Source organism: Fundulus heteroclitus, chromosome 2 (genome assembly GCF_011125445.2).
Source record: "Fundulus heteroclitus isolate FHET01 chromosome 2, MU-UCD_Fhet_4.1, whole genome shotgun sequence".
Classification (NCBI taxonomy): Eukaryota; Metazoa; Chordata; class Actinopteri; order Cyprinodontiformes; family Fundulidae; genus Fundulus; species Fundulus heteroclitus.
The window spans coordinates 27,916,074-27,939,369 of NC_046362.1; the positions used below are offsets into that span (position 1 = coordinate 27,916,074).

Sequence of the window (23,296 nt, forward strand, 5' to 3'; positions counted from 1 at the left end):
CAATCCTTTGGTCTGAATTCTTCATTATAGTTGCCCAACAGCCCCTCTTATACCCTTGTCCTGAGGTGTGTCTAAAAGCAACACATTTTGGTGCTGTCTCTTTAAATGCAAAGGAGGCACTTCACACTTGCTTCTAGTTTACACCGTTCAGCCATTTTTGTAGTCTGCTGGGGACGGTGTAATGAATTCTGTGAGTTAATACATGCAGCAATTTAACATTTTGACTTAACCAATTGCAGCTTTGGGATCCTTGACCTTGGATCAATGGCGGATTCACAAAATTGGGTAGCCTCCAAGTACACAACAAAATGTATTTAAGAGTTATACAGTAGGGTAAGAAAGCTACTATAATGTCCTAACAATACTATTTTAACAATAGTATAATAACATTATTCATATGGTTCTGTGACAAAATATCGATATTGCCTTGCAGAGTTCTGCTATTTTTAACAAATGTAACCCAAGCAAATACAAAAGGCAATTTTAAAATAAAAAAATATTTTATTAGGGAAAAGAAGCTATCCAAGACAACCTGGTACTATTTGAAAAAGTAACTGCCTACTCAACCTGATAACTGCTGATGTGAGCTAGGCCTTTGTTTTTGTTTTTTGTGGTTAGCAGAGGTTTTGCTGTTGGAACTCTCTAGTGTATGCAGTTCTTGTCCAGTCTTTCTCTTACTATTGATAGCACTGACCTTAACTGAGACACACGAGGCCTGCAGTCCTTTAGATGCTGTCTTGGGTCCCTAAGACCTGCTGGTTAAGTCATCTAGAGCCTACTTCGTGTTATTTGTTAGGTCCTGTTTTAATTGATTTCTTCATTCTAAAGGTCAGGCGGTAATCAGGTGAGTGAGTCGTACAATTGAACAAAAAAAAAAAAACATATTTGATCAAATGGAGAGCAGTTATGTTTTCTCATTTTCATAATTTGAAAACTCATGTAAACACAGACTACCTTTGTCTGAAACTAAAATTTGCTTGATGATCTCATATATTTTGTGACACCACAATAATGATCGTTTAAAATGCTTTAATCAAAACATCTCCAATTATAAGTTTTATGCGGCTACTTTAATGTCAGTGTTGTTTGGGGGAAAGTCAGTGATTTAAACAAGCTATTTTTCAAAAAATAAAAAATATTTTCAAAATTATTCAACACGTCTTTATAGTATCTGTTGAGTTGAACACAAGCCACAGAGCAGGGGATTTTATTTGAAACAACTGAGAAACAACACTTGAATGTTTTCTGGTAAAACCTCATTCAAAGACATAATCAGTCAAAGTTTGTTGTCATTAAGTCGGCATACAGTGTTTTTACTTGGACTTGACAATATAAAAAGCATCATCTGAAAAATGAGTCATGAGGAACATTAGCAAAAAAATTCTGTGTTGAAAAAATATAACTTAGGTTTAACGAGATAGCCACAAGTTTAACTCCTCCCAGCCACTGGGTGGTGCACTCACCCATTCTCGTGCCAACCTTCCGTTGTACCAGTGCCAGCCAGTTGCCAGGTCCTTTGATTAGCAATAGCAAACATTTAATTTACCCGTCCACAAGGAAAGCGGTAACCTCTGCGTGGTTTCTTAGCCCCATTGCTTCCTTAAGTTGGCACCAACACCCAAAAGCTTGACCAACGTTCACCCTCATCTTGCTTCTTTTTTGGTCCGCTGGAATCTGAGAGATGTAATGCAGAGAAGAAGCCATTTCTCAGCGTTATAACGGAGCTGCAACGATCTGGCAACGCCTGAGCTTCGTCTCACGTGACTTCAACCTACTATTCCTATTGGTGCAGAATCCCTTCGTGTCGACGTTGGCACTGTAACCAGAAGTAAATATTTATATATTTTAGACCTTTCATAATTTAGAAAACATTTATTTACATAATATATATTCATTTTTCAGTAAAATCTATTTTATTCTGCACCACTCTAACCACTCTGTTGATGTATTATTTTTGGAATATTAATTGTTTTGATGAAGAAGTTATAGCTATGACCTATAAGATGCACTAAGCTACTTTATATGGTTCTTTGCTATATCTCTTTGTATAAATTCCTTTCATTTTTTTTTCCAGTCACTTTCTTGGTGATTATTTATGTAGTCCATAACATTTCAGAGTTTAATAGGGGAAAAGCCCTAGGTGATATTCAGAAGTCTTAGAGTTTAAAACCAAATAACATATACAGCTCGAGTGAACTGAGGAAATCTGTTAAAATGTTTAACTGGTAGCATAAAGGGGATCAGATAGCTGATTATTCAAATGATATTTCAGCTCTTAACTTGAACTGATGACACTTGCCCCGCTTGTATAAACAGATGAATAAAACTGCATGGTTGATGGTTTCATAAGCTGTGTTAGGATCTAATAGGATCAAGATTCAATATCTACCCACATCTGCTGCCAGAGGGTTTTTTCCCCCTTTTAAATAAGTATGCAAAGATATCTCTACTCCAATAGTTTAAAACAAAAAAGATGGAAGATCCTATATTGTAAAGGTCGAGGACACAGATAAACTAATTGTGTTGGGATTGCACCAAAGGAATTTTGTACTTTCTTTGGTACTCACAAGGATAGAAAGACAAATAGCTCACATGTCGTTGCAGTGACTTCCCTCTAAAAAAAAAAAAAAAAAAAAAAAAAAGACCCCGTTGCTGTTTATGAGTCTTTGTGTCATATGAAACGCTTCGGCAATTCAATATACTGTCCCTGCCTATAACTGACTCAACAGCCCCTCCAGGGCCATGTGGCCAGTATTAGGTCATCACTTATTCTGACACTTCCCGGCGAAACATAAAGTTGTCTGCAATATTTGATAATTAATTCAAAACTGATGAGGTGTGGCCTTGGCCTCATTCATGGAAATTCATGAGCTGCTTGCCATGCCAACTTAAAAAGAAAAAAACACTGAAGCAGTTTGTCCGTGGATGCCGATGGGGCATTTATATTCACGGCGCACGATTTTTTTCCCCTCTCCAGGACGCGTAGGCTGCTCTGTAATGTAATTTGGATCAGGACGAACGCTCGTCGGTGAGCGTAATTACATTTTCTCAGGTTTGGAAAAAAAAAAAAATAAGAAAGCAACTCAGATCTTTCCCCCTTTGACTGGAAGCAAACAGAATATTTAGTCGTGTGTGAAAACAAAATTTGTCCGGTTCTTTAATTTAGCTAACAGCTGATTTTACAGCACCGACAACGGTTGTTTAATGATGAGCCCCATACCCACAAGAACCACCGCTATAAATGCACTCTCACTAGACCGAGCAAAGGCGGCTGCATGGATGCTAGATTAAAGGGGGACTCTTACTCTGCCTCAACGTGCATTAAAAGTTAAAACAATCATGCATTATTAAGTTTTACATACAGGCATCACAGACCAAGCAGAAAGCGAGCTCGGTGAGGGTTATTGACCGAACAAGATCGTCTGACCAATGCTCATTAATCAAGCATCAGCCTGGGCTCTGGTTTTTTGATGAATAGAACAATTGGTTGTCCAGACAGGCTCGGTTCCAAACCCATTGTGTATAGGGCCTACTGTTTTTTGTTATTTTTTCTTCCATCCCTGAATGATGTATAAATAAATCATTTGCCAAGTCTTCCTCATATTCACCTGTCTCATTTCCGTCTTTATCAGTTTGTCTCTCCTCCTCTTTTTGCCTCTTTTTCCGCCCATGTCTCATCTGTTTCCACAGCTCCTTTTTTTTTTTTTTTTTTTTTTTTTCCCCCATCATTGCGCTCAGACTGGAGGTGCAGCGAAAGGGTTAAGTTTCAAGGATTGTGCTTGGTTACACTTTTTCTCCACACTCATTCATAATACAAAGTCCAGTCCAGGCTAACATCATAACACCCTGTTTATAGTAGTGGTTAGAGGGCAGAGAAGCAGCAGTGTTATAGATTGACGAATGACTGCGATGTTTGTGCTCTACCCTGTGGGATATTGATCTCGCTGGAGTGTAGCTGCACCTTCACTCCCACTCAACTGTAGTTGCTACAGGTATAGAGCAACCAGTGAGTGTCTACCTACGTCTACGTTTGGATTCTTGCAGCAGAGGGGTCATGGTTTAGCCTCACTCTGGCGTCCATTGCACCTCTCGCACAGTGTGATGTGTTTAAAACCAGCTCAGGTGATGCTGGGGGGGTGGGGTGGCCCTGCAGGCTGCACCTAGGAGGCCAGGTAATCCTGGAGGTGAGGATGAGGGCTGCCTTTGGGCTGGCGCCTTATCAAGATTCTGGTGTTTTCTTCAAGGCTGCTCAGGCGTTAACAGTCAAGAAGCCAGGTCAGCTGATCGATACTGCTCTCTCCTCCACCTCATACAGAGGACGGTCAGTTGGGGATTTAAGAGGAATCCTTCAAATCTTTTTTTCTGTCTGAAATGAGAGGAGCATAAAAAATAAAAGTGACGGACAGCTTCACTCTGCTGACTTGAAGCCAATTAGCTCAATTAACATTTATAGAGCACAAATTCCCAACCAATGTCGTTTGAAGGCACTCTGGAGGTCACAGACTCGGTTTATTCACAGAAATATATACTTACATATTCACATAGATTCAGATTCTACCACAATACATAGTAATCACACAGTTCAGTCACATTCAGTTTATAACGATGTCAGTCAGTGAAATGTTTTCTGATTACAGAAGTCTAACTGAGTGCCTTGAGTCATTAGGTTTGCAGGAACCAAGGTGTGAATTATACAAGGACAGCTGGGGGTTGAACTACAAGATTATAAATAACATAAACCACTAAATGTTCACATGTTTAATGTTAAGACCACTACAATCTTCCTATAGTTTGAAAATTTCCACTATTTGCTTTGCTTTTCTTACCCTCACCTTAACGTTGAGGTTTCACTAAATAAAAAAATAAAAAAAAATAAATTAAATAAAAGTCCCAGTAATGTCCCGATGATTTAACAGTTAGAAACTATTTGATTCAGACTGAGTAAATGCATGCTTATTGAAAACAAATGTCAATTTATTCGTAATCTCACAGCTGTTCTTCTTGATCTTCTGACAGTGGGAAAAGGTTGCAGTTCAACATCCATTTACCCGGTAAACTAAAAACAAGACACTGCAGTTGGTATATGACTGAAAACCGTTACATAAGTGAAGCAGCTCTCTATCAAGGTGCCAAATCAGAAGCTACAAATTGTATTCTCAGTTCATCTCATAATGTCAAGAGGTGCTTGCTGTTAGCAAAAGTGTACTTTAAGAGAGTGTCAGAAAGGTTTCCATCCTCCCACAAACTCTTCACTGTACTGACAAACCCGAAAGGGAAAAAAAAACTATAAGTAAATTAACTCAAACATTCATTTTTGACAGATTATGGATCAGTGGTCTAAAGTTCTCCCACATATCTATGTAAAAGACTTATTTTAAATGTTTGAATACACAGGGAACATGAATATTTTATAGTGCCCAACCAACAAATGTGACCTTTTCCAGGCATTAGGCCTAGTCAAAGCGTGGACCCTTCCCCAACCACTGCATCTAATTCAGTTGTCAACTTTGCATGTAGTGACAGTTAATGAAAAAACTGGATTTAACATAAACGAGACCTCCTATAATGGCTTTGTCCAGAAGAGAGGCTTGGTCAAAGACAGAAAAGACATGGCCGAGAGTATTCTCTATAGAGAGACAACATGAAGTTAGCAGCACCAACAGCTCTGCTGATGGCTCCTTCCAGAAAGGTGACACAATGTCAACTGTTGCCTCTATAGAAATAAAATAACTGGCAGAGAAAAAAAAAAGTTAATATCAGCAATAATCAGTTAATGCGTAAATGGAGAGCAGTAGGAGAAAGTAGCACGGTTAGGAAAATGGTCAGAATGGTCTTTAGCTGCATATTGCTGCATAACTACAGAGATAGCTCAGGAGAACCTACTCCAGTGGAGGTATACACTTTATCAAAAAGGACGTTTTTATCTCTAGTTCATAAAGTAGACAGGATCTCTATCTCATAGACAAAAAAAGCAATAATTCTTAATTGAAAAAAGTATTTTTTGCTTCTTTTAGGTGCCGATTACCTCTGGGGTTGTTGTTTTTCTGCTCGCGTGACCACGAAAGAGTCATTGCTTGCATCATTCTCCTTCAAAGCAATTACTTTAAAAATCCTGGACTAATGCTATTATCTTCCATTTCTCTGAAGATTTTCAATTAAACCAGTACTTAGCTCGCACCGTGTAAGATGCTCTAGGTGAAATGGATCCCATCTTGCGAGCGAGATAAACGCTAAGGCGACAGAAGAGGCCAGAGAAGGGACAGGAAAAACAGGAGCCGGGAGCGACTTAATGAGTGAGGACGAACGGCGCAAGCAGGGAGGGACATTCCAACATGCAGCGACAACAAGAAAACCGAAACGGAGAGACGACAGAGAAAAGTTACCAAGTAGTGGAAACAGATTGGGAGAAGAAGGGGTGGAAAAAAATGAGCAAGAAGGATGGCAGAAAGGATGAAAATATTGGTTGAGATTAATGGGTTTTAAAGGTCACTCCCGCATGTTGTATAATTCAGCACACAATAGATGTGATTGATGTGTGTGCTTCAGGACCTTTTCCTGCACAGCTTCCGCAGTGTTCCTCCCCACCTTTAGCTGAGCCGCTGAGGCTCCAAGTTTAAGCTGGGAGGAGGACAAATTTATTTAATAGCTTTCCAAGGAGCTGTGGTCTGTGATAAGACAGGAAACAAGAGAGGCATCATCAAAGAGAAGGGGTGGAAAGGTGGTGCCTCCATTTCCAGGTTTGTTCCATTAGAGTCTCTTAACTGTACGCTCGGTGTGGCCAGCAGGCCCTTCCGAATGAATCAGCGTTAAGGCGTTTGTTATTCATTATGTGCTGTTTGTTTCAAATAAAGTCGGCCGTTTTAGTGCTTTTGATGAAAAATGGATTTATTCAACGTGGGCATTCCACAGGGAGTGTTTATCACCAAAGTTTTTAAAATGGTTTTCACAACTTTGTGCTCTCATTCCATACGCACCCAAAGACACGTCTTCTCCTGCTCAGATTCTCGTTTTAAATTATGCGAGAGTGCCTCCCTGCCGCGCTAACACGCTCTCTGACACCCCTCAGTGTTGATGCTGGGGCTGTTTCTCTACTCCTGCTGGCGGAGGCACAAGGGCCTGAAGGAGGGTGTTTACCACGTGTCTGCGCACCACGGCGAGTGGGAGGACATCCGAGAAAACGTGCTCAACTACGACGAGGAAGGGCGGCGGCGAGCAGGACCAGGTAAACACGCTCCCAATCCGCCGTGCAAACACAGTACGAGCTCTTCATGTTATTTATCCGTATCTTACAGTCACTTAAATCATACCCTTATGAACCTTTACACATTTTCTCACCATACGACCACAAACCTCAATCTGTTTCGTTGGACTTTTGCTGTAAGTTCTATTACACCTCTTTTGGGGTGTGCCTTTATTTATTATTCTGTTTTAGCTCCGGTTGTGTGTTCTGCGTTGTTGTCCTGCTGGAAGGTGAACGAACCTCTGTCTTAAGTCTTTCTATGCCTCTTACAGGCCGTATTCCTATGAACATTGACCGGTTTCCCTGTCTGTGCAGGAGAACTCACTCCTGCGGCATGGATGCCGTCAGCTTCTTCCACAGCTTTGCCGTTTCCCAAATTGCTTGGGGTGAACTTTAACTGGGACTTCCTGCAGCTTTCTTTCAACAACGGCTTTATTCTTGCAGGAGGCTGCGGGTCTCTGGCCTATTTCTTCATCAATACCCTCCCCATATAGATAAAAAAAAAAAAGGTGAATGTCATCCAACCAGAGCGCCTTCTTCCTCATGGTTCCTGTGACACCTACATGGGTGGAGGCAAAAAGCAAATACAACCTCTCCTGAGCTTCTTACATCTGGGACTTTCTGCTTCCTGCTCTTTAATAAAGGCTCAATTTATGAAGTTCACATAGAACAGGTTGTCCTGTCGAAATATTCTTCTGCCTGAGTCAAGGATCATCCAGTGTTTCTATTGACCTCTTGGCTGTTGTCTGATTAATGGTCTCTCCGGTCATCTTTTTCAGGCTTGCGGTAGAGCTGTAGTCTTTCTGTTTTTCTGAAGATAGCTTAAACAGTCTCCCATGAAATGTTCAAAGCATCTTTCATAACCAAACCCTGCTTTAAATTATTCCACAAGTGTATATCTTATCGTTCTGTTTCTTGGTCTTTCTGATGTTTTTTTTTTATCATTATTACTGTTCTTGAACAAACCTCTGAAGTTTTCACTGAACAACTGTATTTATACTGGTATCAAATAACACAGGCAGACTGTATTTTTATTCTGGTGACTCCTTAAGGAAACTTGCTTGCACTGAATTCTATTTAAGGGTATCAGAGTAAATGGGTCAAAAATAATAATGCCTGCCACATTTTCTACATTTTTGTTTATAAAATTAATGGAAGACCATGTATTTATTCCAATTGACAATTATGTTCTGCTTTCGGCTGTCTTATCCTGCCATTCCCAATAGAATACAATGAAGTTTGTGGTTGTGATGTGACAAAATGTGTAAAAGTAAAAGGACTCGCAAGGCATTATAAATGTCATCACAGTATATTTTAGGACTAAGTGCACAGTGAGGACACAGTTGACAAAGAAAACATTACCATTTGAAACAGAGATGCGTTCTGCCGCAAATGATAACCAAATATCAGTCCCCTGGAGATCGAGGGATGTAAGTCAATTAGGTGAAATTAAGCAAAAAAGCACGAATCGCTGTTAATGCTTCAGTTTTAATAGGCTTGGTAAGAGCAGAACACCCTCCCCTCACATAGATAATTAATTACTTGGCTGATCAAAGGAGCTGTCGTTGCCAATTTGCCTTCCTATGCTGTGGATTCCCATCTTAGTCTAAGTAACAGGCTCATTTACTCTCAGAATCATCAGTTGTGCCACACTGGTTAAATTGCCACGCACGATGACAAAATTGCACGGGTCAATATGGAGTGTGCAATGTTGCTCTTATCGCCTGGATTTGAAAAAGGATTTCTAAATGTCTCTTTTATTGTCTTTTTGTCCTATTCTTTCATTTGCCGCCTCAGAATGCCTTCAACATGGTGGAGCTGCAGCGCTCCCTCCAGCCCAGCCCTGCACAGTCGCTCCGCTACAGCTACCCGCAAAACGCCAGCTCCTACCCACAGACTAAGCTTCCTCAAGACGGCAGCAAAAAGGGGACGTCGAGCGGGAACGGCAGCGCGGCCATTGCCCTGCGTCTGGCCATCCCCCCCTCGGAGGCAGAAACCCTGTCCTCCCCTCTGGCCTTCCGGCGCTCTCAGAGAGCCTTCTCCTTCTCCAGCCAGGACTTGGCTCGCTACCTTTGCGAGGTCATCAGAGACATGGACCACGCAGAGGACCCCGGCACCATGACCACGCCGCGTCGCCCCTCCAGGAAGGAGCAGGGCCTGGCCTCAGTGCGCTCCCTCAGCTCGCTGAGTGCGTCTCAGGGTTCGGAGGTCAGGCTCCACGCCGCCCAGATAACCCGGATGGACACATTTAGAACCCTCCGAGCCGTGATGTGCGATCTAAGAGGAGACTCCAAGACTCCGGACAGCCAGAGAGACAAACTCAAAGAGAGCAGAGGGCAGCTGAAGTGTGAGAAGAACGGGTGAGGCTGCACTTCGAGAGACAGAACTGCAGGTTGCCCACCCCCCCCACAAAAAAAAAAACCATTAATCAGAAATCAATGGTGGAAATCCAAAGGGAGGTCATTAAATGTGAAATACTTTGACCCTTTGGAAAGGCTGCGCTGAATCTGTGTGAATTCTCTCATAAATGTACTGTATTGAAAACAAAACTTTGAAGATATATGTTCTTTGATATAAAAGATGTTTACCAATGAATGATCAGATGTGATGTATTGTTTATTTGGAAATTGCATTGTACAGTATTTAATTCGCAGAAAGCACTTTTTTTGGCGCGCGCCCTGTGTCAAAACAACCCATGTCATAAAGCCCCACAGAAGAAATGTTTGCGAGCAGCGGGCCAAATGAGTTTTCTCTGAGAAAACTGGATTCTTTTTTGCTGTTAATGACTCATGAAATCATTTATGTGACGAAATGAAAATTGTTTCATTTGTATTATCTATTTCCTTTTAAATAAATGAGTATCTTTGATAATATTTCAAACTCGGTCTTGTTCAAACAGACGTCGTATTCGTCACGCTCAAATATTCCTTTTTTTTTTTTTGTTGCTGTTATGTTTGAAGTTCAAGCAAACTTTCATCTTCAAAACGTAACTCAGCTAAATGAGATTTACATGGGATGTCTTATCACTTCCGCACTAATAAAGTAATACCTTATCATGTGTTTTTAATGTTCGCGGGATGACAACATTCATGACAAACCGAAACTGCTCTTCTTTTCATATTCGTCTAACTTACCAGCAAGAGGAGCCACCGATAAGAACAAGGTCAATTTGGGGATTAATTATTCATGTTGAGAGCCTGTAGCCATCTGACCTAAGTGGCTGAGACTCTTCAATATAAACTCAAAACGTCGGGGTCCCAGCGGGCAACCCTACATCATACTTAATTGGGCAACATTACTGGAATTAAGCAAGGGTGACACTAGAGCGAGTCTCTGGAGAAGCACACTGAGCTGCTGCCTGCAGCTGATGGAACTGATGTCTCCTTCCCGTATGTCTGCACACCTACATAATGCATCACGCAAAGACATATTAGAGACCAAGAAGAGGATTTGAACACCCTGTAGGTCTTCAAAGAGCTTTGTGTTGTATCTATTTGTATTCATGAGTCTTGGTGTACTACCCACATGAGATATCAACCCTCTCGAAGTGAATAAAAGATCATCACCACCTTAATGCTACAGAACATCTCCTTGTATGCAGTCAAACTTGATCTGGTCAGATTCCTGGCAGATGAATCTGTTGCACAAAACCACACTGCCACCTTTTGGCAAAGGCCGGATTTGCAGCTTGTGTTTGAAACGGCATCTCGTTGTGCATTCAGGGTTTAACGCTACACGAGGGGGGAATTCTCCCAGCAGGGTCTAAGGATCCGTGCACGGATCCGTGATTATCTCAGTCATCATGAATTACAATGTAGGTCAAACATTATTACATTTATTAAAATTAGTCCAAGGACTGTATGCATGATAATTGGTTCATTTAAATTTCAAATTACACAGCCATGGTACTTTCTGCCTACTTCCAGTGTCAACAGTGACAATAAATTAATTAAATTCATACTGAAAACCAAATTGAAACATGTTATTTCTGACCAGTTTATGGGTCAGAGATGTGAACATGTTAAAGTGTTTATGTTCTTCAACCCTAGAATAATTCAGGAGTCAATTTGACTCAGTGTTGTTGTATATCTGGGGCAAACAAAATGCATAATCGGGCTGATCAAAGTAAATCTTTCTGTTTTGCTTTTTCCTGTTCAGTGTGTGTGATTCATCTGTCAGCCACTAGAGGGCGGTGTGAGTCAATGTGCGACAGACGCTGCAGGCTTGTCTGGAGCAAACGGATCAAACGCCAGACAGGGAACCACAAGCGGAAACGAAAAGGAATAATTACTAAAAGAGTAAATGTGCAGAAAACAAACTAATCAGATTCTGTAGCGTTCACAGTCACCGATCTACCGATATGAATCCAATATTGAAACAATATGTTAAAGCAGCCTTCAGACATTTAAGATAGATGAGTTGTCTCTTACTTTCTTTTATTCAAAATATTAATTTTAAACTCACCCTGAATGCATTCATTTAATATTCAGTTACCTATTAAAACAGGATACGGGAAAACTGATGCATGATTTTGTTGTCCTTAGGTTAGATATTTGTTATGGTATCTTTATTGGTCTTTGTTTAAAAAAAAAAAAAAATCAATCATGCAACCGGAGGGTATCCAAAAAGGCTGCTGCCAGATTCCAACGAACATCAAGAAAATGAATCTGTTTACACTAGTTCTTAGATCATTGCAGTGGTACCCTATTTACAAAACCATAGATTTTCAAATGATATTGAAGCTGAAGTCACTGACTGCTGTGTTGACATTTCAGAGTTGCTTGTTATATATGAACCAACCCGCACCCTGCAGGTCATGAGAGACGTGTTCACTCAGAGCTCCAAGAACCAGACCAGGATGAGTGGATTTCGAGTTTATCTTCTATGCTCCTCTGCTGTGGAACCAACTCACGAAAACCTAAAGTGTGCTGAATCTGAAAACAACTGCAACATTTTTATAATGGCAATGCTTTTCCTACCTATCCATCTATTTGATCAGTTTTTCCAGGTAATTTATGTTTTTATGTGTTTTAAATTGGGATTGTCTTTATTCTCTTATGTAATATGTTATATATTACTTCCTATAATGTGTTTCTTTAATTTTAACCTTTTTGTCTTGTCCTTTTTTCCTTTTTATTCATTTGTTTGTTTGCAAAACGCTTTGAATTGCCTTGTGTATGAATGGTGCTACAAATAAACCTGCCTTACGTTGAGCTACTTGGCTGATTTATTGCACGCCTGCCAAGTAAATATGTTTTTGTGACTTCTTCTTTAATATTTAATTTTCAGTAAAAGCTAATGCTATTATCAATGAAAAATAATAGCAAACCTAATATGTCATTTACCTTTAAACCTCGAAGACAAGTTAGTTAGTTAATGTAAAGTCAAAGAAACCTTCATGAAGCAAGTTGTCAGTTTATTGGACATTTAATTTTAGTGGCATTAAAAAAGAAATGTTCCACATGTCTGGATAAAATTACTAATTATAAAGTGAAAGTGCAGTTAAGGAGAACAGACTTCGATGCTTTACTTAACTGCGCAGAACAAGATGCATTACAGCTGATTGCAAAAGCTTCCCCTGTGAAGTTTTCACATGGAAACCATAAAATTGAATGTATTTCAATAAATTTTGACCTGATAGCCAAATTAAAAATCACCTTTCACGATATTTGTATCACTATTCCTGCTTTGCACAGGCTGAAGTTTCAGATCAACTTACCTGTCCCTGCTTCAGAAAAGCATCTCCATAGGATGATGCCTATTGCCAAACGATGGACCGCATTGAAGTACAATTGGACCCTGGATTTGCGGTGCGGTCTACAGAAATCAAGGTGAATCATGTGAATGAAACCTGTGGGAAAATTAGGTCAACTCTGATTGCTGGGATGCCACAATGGAGTCTGTCTTCAAGTTTATTTGTGATTAATTACTACATTATTTGTGCACAAAATAAGTCTATTAAGTGAATACTATGATCAAAAGTATATTGATCAATTGTCATAACACAATTTCCAAGAGAAGGAATGTCAAATTCTGGCCTCAAAGCTGCTGACTTTCAGGCTTTAGCTGTGCATCTGCTTTAACACACCTGATTAGGTTAGCATCTTCTAAATGTTAGGTTCTGCTCAAGCCGCAAACCTGAATTTATTTGAATCGTGCATGATAGAGCAGGTAATTAATTTGAATCAGACATGTTAAAGCAGGGACACAGCTAAAACTAGCTGTACTGTGGCCTTTATGTTCCATCTTTGAGGATCCCTGCCCGTTTGGTATAAAGTAAAACGAACAGCTGAAATGGCTCTCTGTGTTTGCACAGACTCGATGGAAAGGTATGGAGTACAACCACACTGGCACGATGAAGGACGACGCCAGGTAGGAATAATAGGGTAATATCTTGAGGAATCATGTCCGAGACTTTTATTACTTTTAACATATGTGCTTGAATTGTGACTGTTTTTGAAAAGGAAAACAGTCACAAGGTTTCTGAATTATTCTTGTTCTTAAGTTGATCTTTATCTTCTCCACCTGCCTTCAGGACTCTGAATTGGAGCTAGAAGGTAGAGGATGGCAATCAACAGATGTTATGGAGCCAGTGATCATCAGACAGCCTCCAGAGACTGTTGACACCTGCGTGTTTTTCATGCTTTCCTGTGCCTTTTTCACAAAATAAATAAGGTATGGCTTGACAGATCCTGCAGCTTTCTAAGAATGCTATGAGCTAAGCCTATTCTAACTGTATAAGGACATGCAACACAATTGCTGTCCTTTATTCCCATCGCACTGTACTGAATAATAAGAACAATCAATAAAATGTAATTAATATGATCAAAAGCCATCTTGTGCAACTGCCGTCTTTCCTTAATTACCGCGTGTTCCTGCTGCAGAATAGATGAATAACTTGCCTCTTTAATGTTGTTTGAAGGCTAGATAAAGTCAGTTCAGGCTGAAGGTAGATGACTGTTTTGATATGAGCAAGGTGACCAGAAATTGTTTCACATATGAGGAAGTATTATACTGCAATCAATGTTTTAAGCCTTAACAATCCTAGCAACAGAAATGAACTTTCCAGAAGTCGTTACTGTAACTGTATTTTTATTTAATAAAGGATCGACAGTCTGCAGTCTATAAGTCTACGGTCAATTGCGCTACAGTAGACAGAAAACCTCCATTTTATTGTGAGGATGCCGTTTTCCGGCTCAATGTGCAAAGTTAGTTTTCCTTCAACTATGTGTCGTAAAAAGTATTTATTTTTTTTAAATACATTTTCTCAGGTTTCATATGAGCAGAACATCTTCAGCATGTTTGCAGCTTTTTCTACATGGCGTGTGGCAACTGTAAACAGGGCTACTCGTGGCTTTCTTCTTCTTCTTCTTCTTCGCCACTCTTCTATAAAGACCGTATTCACAGAAGGAATAACTAGTAGGTTTCCTGTCGACCAATTCTCCCTCCTTAGCTGTGGATCTCTGCAGCTCCTCCAGAGGTACCACTGGTTTTTTGCCTACATTTCCGACCAAAGCTCGCTTTACTCATCCAGTCAGTTTTGGTGAAAAGACGCATCATCTTAGGTGTCGCAGTTTCACAAATTCCTCAAACTTGCAGAGACGTTAGAAAACAATTTAATTTCCTTCCTCTTCAAAATTATACACAACTAAGTTTAATGGTGTATTAATAATTTAAGGGGTTTGTTATGTGTTACACAGTTAAGCACAAAATGAGTCATACCCCTGGCAGATTTAGGTTTAACGTAATATTTCAAATTTACCAGCATGTTTTTGCTGGAAGTAATATTTAGTTTTAGAGGGGCCGGGCAAGAGCCTTGACTTGAACCTGATGGAGAATTTGAGGAGAGAGCAAGACATCGGGTGATGATGACGAGGAGTTCTCCCATCATCCAAGATAAATCATCAAAATGCCGAGGAAACATGCCGAAAGGGTTTGAGGTTCTGCAATCATTATTTAGAAGAGTATAAGTAATTCCACATAATTTTTTTTCACATGCAGGTAAAAACGGATTTTTTTTTAAATTTGACACTCCCTTTGCTGTGATGGACTAGCAACATGTCCAAGGTGTGCTCAGCCTCTCGCCCATTGGCCGCTGGAGAAAGGCACCAGCACCCTATATGGATAAGCCTTTTTAACTGTTTAGTATATTTTCATACATGCTTGTCTGTTTTCCAAAAACAGGCACACTTTGTGGTTGAATGAAAAATAATTTTACATCTAAATCCTCCAGGGGGGCATTTAATAAGACTGGTGCTCAACTGCACGTGTTTTATCCCGGTAACATTTAGTTTACATATGAGACTACAAAAAAAAAGTGCGTCGGATGTGTAATGCAAGCTGACATTTGATCAAAAGCCTTCATGTTAAATTGACTCATCTCTGAGTAATCATATAATCGGGATTCAGACTTCCCCCACTGCCATTGAAGTCCACATATTCTGTATCTGAAGCCTGAATTTTTAAAAGTACGCCGATGCCTCTAAAGGATGGGGCAGAATCCAGTTTGCTCAGGAGCTTCTTAGGAGGACCAATGCGCCCTCTTGCACCACAGGATGCATTTCTGATGTGCTATCAGTTCAGAAGGCTGGGATGGGGGGAAGGTGGTGGGCCCCGAGTCTGCAGGAAGAGCCGCGCAAGAGCCGAGTGTTTGATGTGACAGCTGGAGATTGTAAGAATGAGGGGTGACACAGAGCTGCAGCTTCCTCGGCCCTGGCTGGTCACCCAGCCAGCCTGTCACTCAGTCACTCCTCGAGATTCCAACTCTGTTTACTCTTGTGTTATTAACGTCTGTGTGTGCGCGTCCGTGTTTATCCTCCGGCAATGGATCTGGGAGAAGTGACAGTGTGGCGTGGCCCTCTGTCAGTTGCCCGGCAAAGTGGCATGCGTGTCAGCTCTCCTGACAGACGCTCTCATCCTGCTGGCCGACGACGGCGGCTGCAAATGTGGGACATGTCTTGTGACAGAGCGACACAGCCTACACGACAACTCGGCGTGCAGACAGGACACGAGCAGTCAAGTTTGATGCGAGGAGGTCAATGCTGAGGGCCGAGGCTCTGCCGGGCTGAGTGAGAGCCGCGGTGATCTCTGCACAGCTGGAGACACAGCCGCTCTGCTGCGCCTCACTCACAGCTTACTTGTTTTCAAGTGGGTGTAAAGGAAACCTGTTTTTATCGGTGACACGCTGATGCAGATCCTCAGTCCACCCGTGCGCGGCTTGTTAGAATCGATGCAAAACAATAAGGGATTGTCTTTACGACCGGCATCCAACACCTGCCCAGTCAGAGCGTTCCTTAATGCGCTGTTTGCTGCTTTAAAGAGGAAAGATTTGTGGTTTAACACACAAAACCGGATGAGAGGGCACTGCAAGAGGAAACTAACGACAGCACCGTGAAAAATTCTGAGTGTTCCTTGAACTTTTTGCTGTTTTGTCGTGTTACAACCTCAAATGTCAAGGTATGTTATGGCGATTATACGTGATACACCGACAAGAAAGTGCAGAGTTATAAAGAGACAGAAAAAGGATATACGATTTCCACTTTTTGTACAAATATCCCCCTTTACTTTCATACCCCAAAGTAAAACCCAGTGCAACCAGTTGCCTTCAGATGTCCCACTGTTGGTTAAGGCAGTCCTCTTGTGTATAATATAATAAGTATAAATAGAACTGCTCTCTAGAAGCCTTAGAGTTGACCATCAGTAAACAAAGAGCATCACTCAGTCATAAAGCCAGGGATATTTCTGACCCACATGCAGAAACCAGATCAAGACTCAAGGTTTATTTGTAAATGGAAAGAAATAACAAAAAGACCGGATCTGTCGGCAGGCCTTTAAGGACTGAGTTTGAGCGAATCTGGAGAATATGATTTTTATTTTATTTTTTCGTGTCCTGTCTGGCTGTGTAGAATTAAGAAATACTGTCACATTTCCAAAGAGAGCCGAACATATTTACTTTCACAAATGTAGCATTACTGCTTTCGCTTTAATGCGCCGCTTGATATATATGCAAAAAAACTGTACAGGACATTATTTTGGGATTATTTCAAGTTCTATGGACACAGAAAGGGAAAGGGAAAAGAGAAAGAATGGAAGAGAAAGAGATGAGACAAAACATTAGAAGGGAGAAATGGTGACAAAAATAGCATGGAGGAAAAAGATAAGTCTGCTTCTACGACTGCAGAAAGAGATAAAGAAAGAAGAGCAAAACCAACCAAAGAAGTATCACAGGTACAATCAACGCCTATGATTACATCACTGAAAAATATGCACAAAATTTATTTAACACAAAATGTATTTAATGATAGTCAAAGCAAACTATAGAGTTAAACTGTATAGAAGTGCACCTGTAAACACCTGGAACCACACATCTATGGGTGTTTGAGAGTGTGCGTTGTATATGTAAGGTTCCATAAGAGAAATGCTCATTAGAGGTTTTGAGGAGCCAAAGACCCGTCCCGCAGGACGCCAAGCAGACCAGAATGAAGAATATAAATAATGGGAAGGAAAACCAACAGGTGAAAGATTTTAGCGGAGCGAGCTCACACGGGTCGAGTGGAGGCTTGAGGTTTGAGGATGAGTCGGATCCTGGCGGAGGTGAGAGCAGGGAAGTGGTTTTCTGAGGAGTGGTTGTTTGAGGAGTGTTTGATTTTTTTCAGAGGGAGAGTGTTTGAGAGCGGGCAGGCAGAGAGCTGGGGAGTCGAAAAGGAGCAGCTGCAAGAAGACTGTGGGACGAGTTCCAGTAGAACAGCTGGAGAGGTTTCTCTCTGTGGAGACATCCAGGGACTGGACGGGACGAAGACAGCAACCTCGGAGGGAGCAGAGGGCTAGAGAACAAGTTGCAAAGTACATAGGATATTAACTTGGAGACCTAGAGTGGCTTGGCTTTCACTACCAGGGAGGTAAAGCACCATGCGCTCTCATTGCTCCTTATATTCTCCTCAGCCTGATGAGGAAACTGCTGACAGGTGTACGCCCAGGCATGTGGAACCACGCCCCCAGCACCAGAATCTTCTTCTTTGGCAGGTAGCAATCACGCTCACACTCCAAGCATACACACACCAGAATGCTGACACATAGAGATAAAGGAACACAGCAGACAGGCCAGGGATAACGTTGTTATGAGGTTCAAAGCAGGGTTAGATTATCAAATGGTTTCCAATTTTTTTTCCCATTCTCTCATGGAGCTCTAGTCCATCAATCATTTGAAAGTTGAAGAAGTATTTACAAGCTCCAAATCTACCAAGAAATTGTTAATCCAAATCCTCACAATAATAAAAAAAAAGGCAACCAATAGGCCTATGTCAACTCTGGAGGAGCTACAGAGATCCATGGCTCGATTGGAGGAATCTGTTAACATAACAGCAACACTGCATAAAACTGGCCTTTATGAGAGAGCAACGACAAAAAAGGCATTGATATGAGAAACCCATCGGAAGTTTCACTGAGGATGTTTTCCCCAGAGAACACAACGAATCCAGAAGATTTTTTACTCAGAAAATGCCTAAACTTTACTTTTTAGCCAACATAAACAATGCTTTGTGTGGTGGAACACTATTCAGTTCACTTCAGTCTATTTCTATAGCACCAATTCACAACACACACCATGTTAGGGCACTTTACAATAAACAAACTGGAAAAGTCATCATCATTTATTTATTTCAAAAATGCTTTATAAACTAAAAGGTGATCAAAGTGCTGTACAGGTGAATAACTAATACCATAGAAAATAAAAATAACAAAATGATTGAAAAAAAATAAACAGCAGACGTTTGACAATATAAGCAACAAATTCAGCAATAAAAGGCGCTGAAGAAACAAGGGCCGACCTAATGGTTGTCCTCTCTGGACGTAAAAGACAGTAAAAAATATATATTTTTAAAGTGTTTTTAAAATATTTAGAGTTCCAGCAAACCTCACAGAAAGAGGGAGCATGTTCCATAGCCTAGGAGCGGCGGCGGAAAAGGTTTGTTGAAAAGGTTACGATCCTGGTAACAACTAAAAGCTTCTGGTCTTCAGATCTTCCCAGCGTTCTGCTTGGAATCTTTGGATGTAAAAGCTTGATAAGGTAAAGAGAAGCTAAATTAGCAAGACATCTAAAACTAAAAGCAAGATCTATAAAACAAATCTAAGACAAATGGGCAGCCAGAGGAAGGAAGTTAAGTTTATTATTCAAATTATTAAAAACGAATTATATCTAAGGAAACTAAGCAGAATGCACCAAGTCATTGGTTAAAGATGTAGCCACAGTGGACAGTCGTCTGCATTGTTGTTGGCTTTGCAACAATCCCTCATACCGAGCATGCATGTAGCAACAGTGGAGAGGAAAACTCCCATTTAACAGGAAGAAACCAGCTCAGTTTCAGCGGCCATCTATTATGACCCAGTGGGCTTGGGTTTGAGAAGGCAGAGCAGAGACACAAAAAGAACATAGAAGCAGTGATCTATGGAGTATTTTCTATGTTAGAGAAAATAAAAATTGTAATGGCAGTACTAGCTCCTTTAGTGGCTTCCTCTAGGACAGAAACACACCTAAGCAAATGAGCCAGTTTTCAAGTCTAGAAAATAAACAAGATAGCACATACTTTACAGTTGGTCACTGTAAAATCTTAGCCGATAGCTATGTGTAGGAGAGAAACAAGGTTAAACACTGAAAGACAGGGCCAGCTGTATCATCTATAGAAGGAGAACATGAAGTTGTTGGCAGCAGTAGTCCTGCCAATATCCCTCTTTACGGCATGTCACAAACCCCAGGCAAGAGGTAGTGACTATGAAGAGAAATAACAAAGAGAACATAAAGTTAGAAGTTGAAATAACAACAAATCATGAAGACTCTAGGAACCACCAGCAGACCTGCAGTCTGAGAGCGAAGTGCTCTGTTAGGAACATACGGGGTAATCAGAGCCCTGATATATGATGGAGCTTGATTGTTAAGGACTTTATATGTGAGAAGGAGAATTTTAAATTATATTCTTGATTTAACAGGAAGCCAATAAATGAAAGCTAAAATAGGAGGAATATGATCTTTCTTTTCAATTTACATCCGATTTCTTGCTGCAGTGTTTTTGATCAGCTGAAGGCTTTTAACTGCATTTTGTGGACTTCCTGATAGTTAGGAATTACAATAATACAGCCTTGAAGTAACAAATGCATGGACTAGGTTTACAGCATAACTCCTAAACCAGATATTTCTAATTTTGGCAATATTCATAAGGGGAAAGAAGGAAACCTTAGAAACATGTTTAATATGGAATTTAAATAACCCGAAGATTTTTTTTTTTTTACTTTATTACCAGAAGCCAATTTAATGCCATCCATAATAAGTGACTGACTAAGCAGTTTTATTTTTCAAAGACTCTGGGGCCAAGACAAAACTTCCTGTCTTCTCTGAATCTAAAAGCAGAAAAGGTAAAGTCAACCAAAGGTTTTATGTCTTTACAGCATGCCTTTAGTCTATCTAACTACATCTACGTTACTAATTGGAAGCAAACCAACAGTGCACATCACCCTAAATACACCATCCCTATGGCAAAACATTGTGGTGGCAGCATCATGCTGTGGGTCTGCTATTTATCAGCAGGGATGGCTGATATACAGGCCAGTTAAAATTAAAGCTTAAAACTGGGATGGAGGTTCACCTTTCAGGAGCACACCGACCCTAAACATACAGCCAGAGGTATGATGGGAAAGTTTTGATCAAACTCTTGATTCAGTTTCAATGAGCATGCAAAACAGTTGCAAAAAATAGTGGGGAAAATTTAGTGTCCAGATGTGCAAAGGTACTGAGAACCCTCAAAATATATGAAGCCGTATTTGTCACGAAAGGTGGTATGCCACCCTTTTAATAAAAAAAAAATTAAACCTTCTGCTTCCTGTTCAGAATTTTGCATAATTCTGTGTATCCCACTAAAATAAGCTAAAATAAATTATGGTTTGTCATTGTAACGTGACTGCGAAACTGGCTCCGTATCAGAGATTCTCCAAACAGCTGCTAATATAATAGGAGGAAGAATGAAACAACTCTAACACTGAAACAGCAGTATGAGAACTTTTTACATAAGTATTAAGAATGTGTTGTTGAAAAAGAAAAACAATCTTTAAAAGAGAGGGAGGAGACAATTTGTTCCTTTTTTTTTTCCAGCAACAGAAATTGTAGTTTGAGGACACAGTGGAACAATCAATGATCTTTCTGCATTTTCTTTTTTTTTTCATATTTCAGCATTCCCCTGAAGGCCAAGCGCTAGCTTATGACCATACACCACACAGCACTGCGCTAAGGACACACACCGACACAAAGATAATAAAGTCCTGACTTCATTATAAAGGGAAACATTGGCTGGGTTGGTTATCTTTTATTTTCATGCAGTAGGAACCGAAAATATTGTTAAATTCAGTGGTTAAGGCAACATCTTGTAATTTGTGATTGATCTGTTGAACGGCATGCCAGAATCAAGGACAAAGCTGTAATGCAGCTTAAGCGAAAATTCAGACTGAAGAAACTCTATTGCCCACCTCCATCAATCAGGGACTCATCCGCCTCCGACGCAAGCCAATCAGCTTTGAACTGCTCCTCCTCAAAGCCAATCAGCATCCTGGGTTCATCTTAAAAAGAACTCCACATCCTCATCTCGGCCTTCTCCTCAGCGAGCAAGCGGTGGCTGCGCGTGTCCGGTTTGGACTCTGTCGACCGGTTTCAACCCACCTCCATCCCCTTCTCCACCATCGTACCAAGCTCCGCCTGGCTTTCCTACGGTCCTCCTTCAACCTCGTCCCTATCAGAGTGTAATTCCTCCTGGACTCTCATGGAATTCCCTGTCACTCCTTAAAACGGTCCGGCAGAAGACCGCCATGCTGAGCCTGGTTCTGCCAGAGGTTTCTTCCCAAGGGGGAGTTTTTTCTCTCCACAGTCGCTTCATGCTTGCTCATCATGGACAGTTCATGCAAACCTGTGTTTATCAAGTTGGACATCTAGCTCAAACAGATCATCATATGGACTGAACAAACTTTGCTTATCCCCACTCCACCACCAGTTTCAGACCCGGGGGGAAATATCCCTATTCTCATACGCCTGCTAATGCATATTGAAGTATAATTCAGCGTGAATTTTTCCTGCCGAGGTCTGAGCGCCAAACTCTTAAAATATTGTATCAATAACATTCTTCTAATTGCCTTTTCTTTCTGTGTGAGTTTTTCAGATTGAAATGTGTTGTTATTTTTTTTGTCTTGCATAAAAAGTGAGAAAAGTTCCGACTTCAAGAAAAGTCTAACAGGAGAAGTGACTTTGAAACACTTCTGCCTGTCAACATGGTTGGCTTAGTTTTTTCACTCCTGGAGTAATAGGGCCAGGTTAGATTATTTTAAATATTTTTATTCTTTAGGAGAATAAATTCAGGAGAATGAAGCTAAAGGGATACGAAAATAAACTTGTAATATTACAAAATCAAAAATACTACGAATACAAAGTATATTCAGAGATTAAAGTCCCTCTGATACTGTTTAAGTGACTGAGTAACTGCAGATTTGCCACATTAAAGATGGCGGACGCTCTGATGCATCGCAGCATAGGCAGAACTCTTATATTATGTCTATGGTAGCACTACATCAAAAATATTTGCTCCCAAGTAGGGGTAGAAATTATTATGCAATAAAACTACAGTCAGAAGTATATTTTAGTTAGTTCTTCAGTTAAATGTCATGTGTAAATGTAATCCGGTTTAGGCAGTCATTTCCCGAACAGAAATGTTTTTCTTGTTTCTTATTTGTGTTTTATGTCAATTTTAAAAAGGATAAATTATTTTTGCCAAGGATCTTTGTTTATTTAGCAAACTAAGTAGCTAACTAACTGCTTGACAGTGACTGTGGCCAAGCTTTTCTGGTCAGTATGACCCAGATCCTTTCGGTTTATCTAGAATAATGAGAGATTTTTTTAACTCACAACATTTGAGTTAAATGGAAGCACACCTGAGGATGTATTTTAAAGCAGCATCTCCAATTGCTTCCTTTATGTGACATTGTAAAAAAAAAAAAAAAAGCCAGAACAATTCAGCCAAGAAATGAGGA

At 40.4% G+C, this 23,296-nt stretch overlaps 1 protein-coding gene across 1 annotated transcript in view; it reads left to right on the top strand.

Annotated features, from left to right (window-relative positions):
• The window catches only part of LOC105924376 (neural-cadherin), a 178,202-nt gene extending 168,089 nt beyond the window's left edge, over positions 1-10,113 (top strand). Inside the window, 3 exon segments of the mRNA XM_036152005.1 lie at positions 7,067-7,200; positions 7,202-7,222; positions 9,038-10,113. Coding sequence (XP_036007898.1) covers positions 7,067-7,200; positions 7,202-7,222; positions 9,038-9,604 — 722 coding nt within the window. The 3' untranslated portion in view covers positions 9,605-10,113.
• The last annotated feature ends 13,183 nt before the right edge of the window (positions 10,114-23,296 follow it).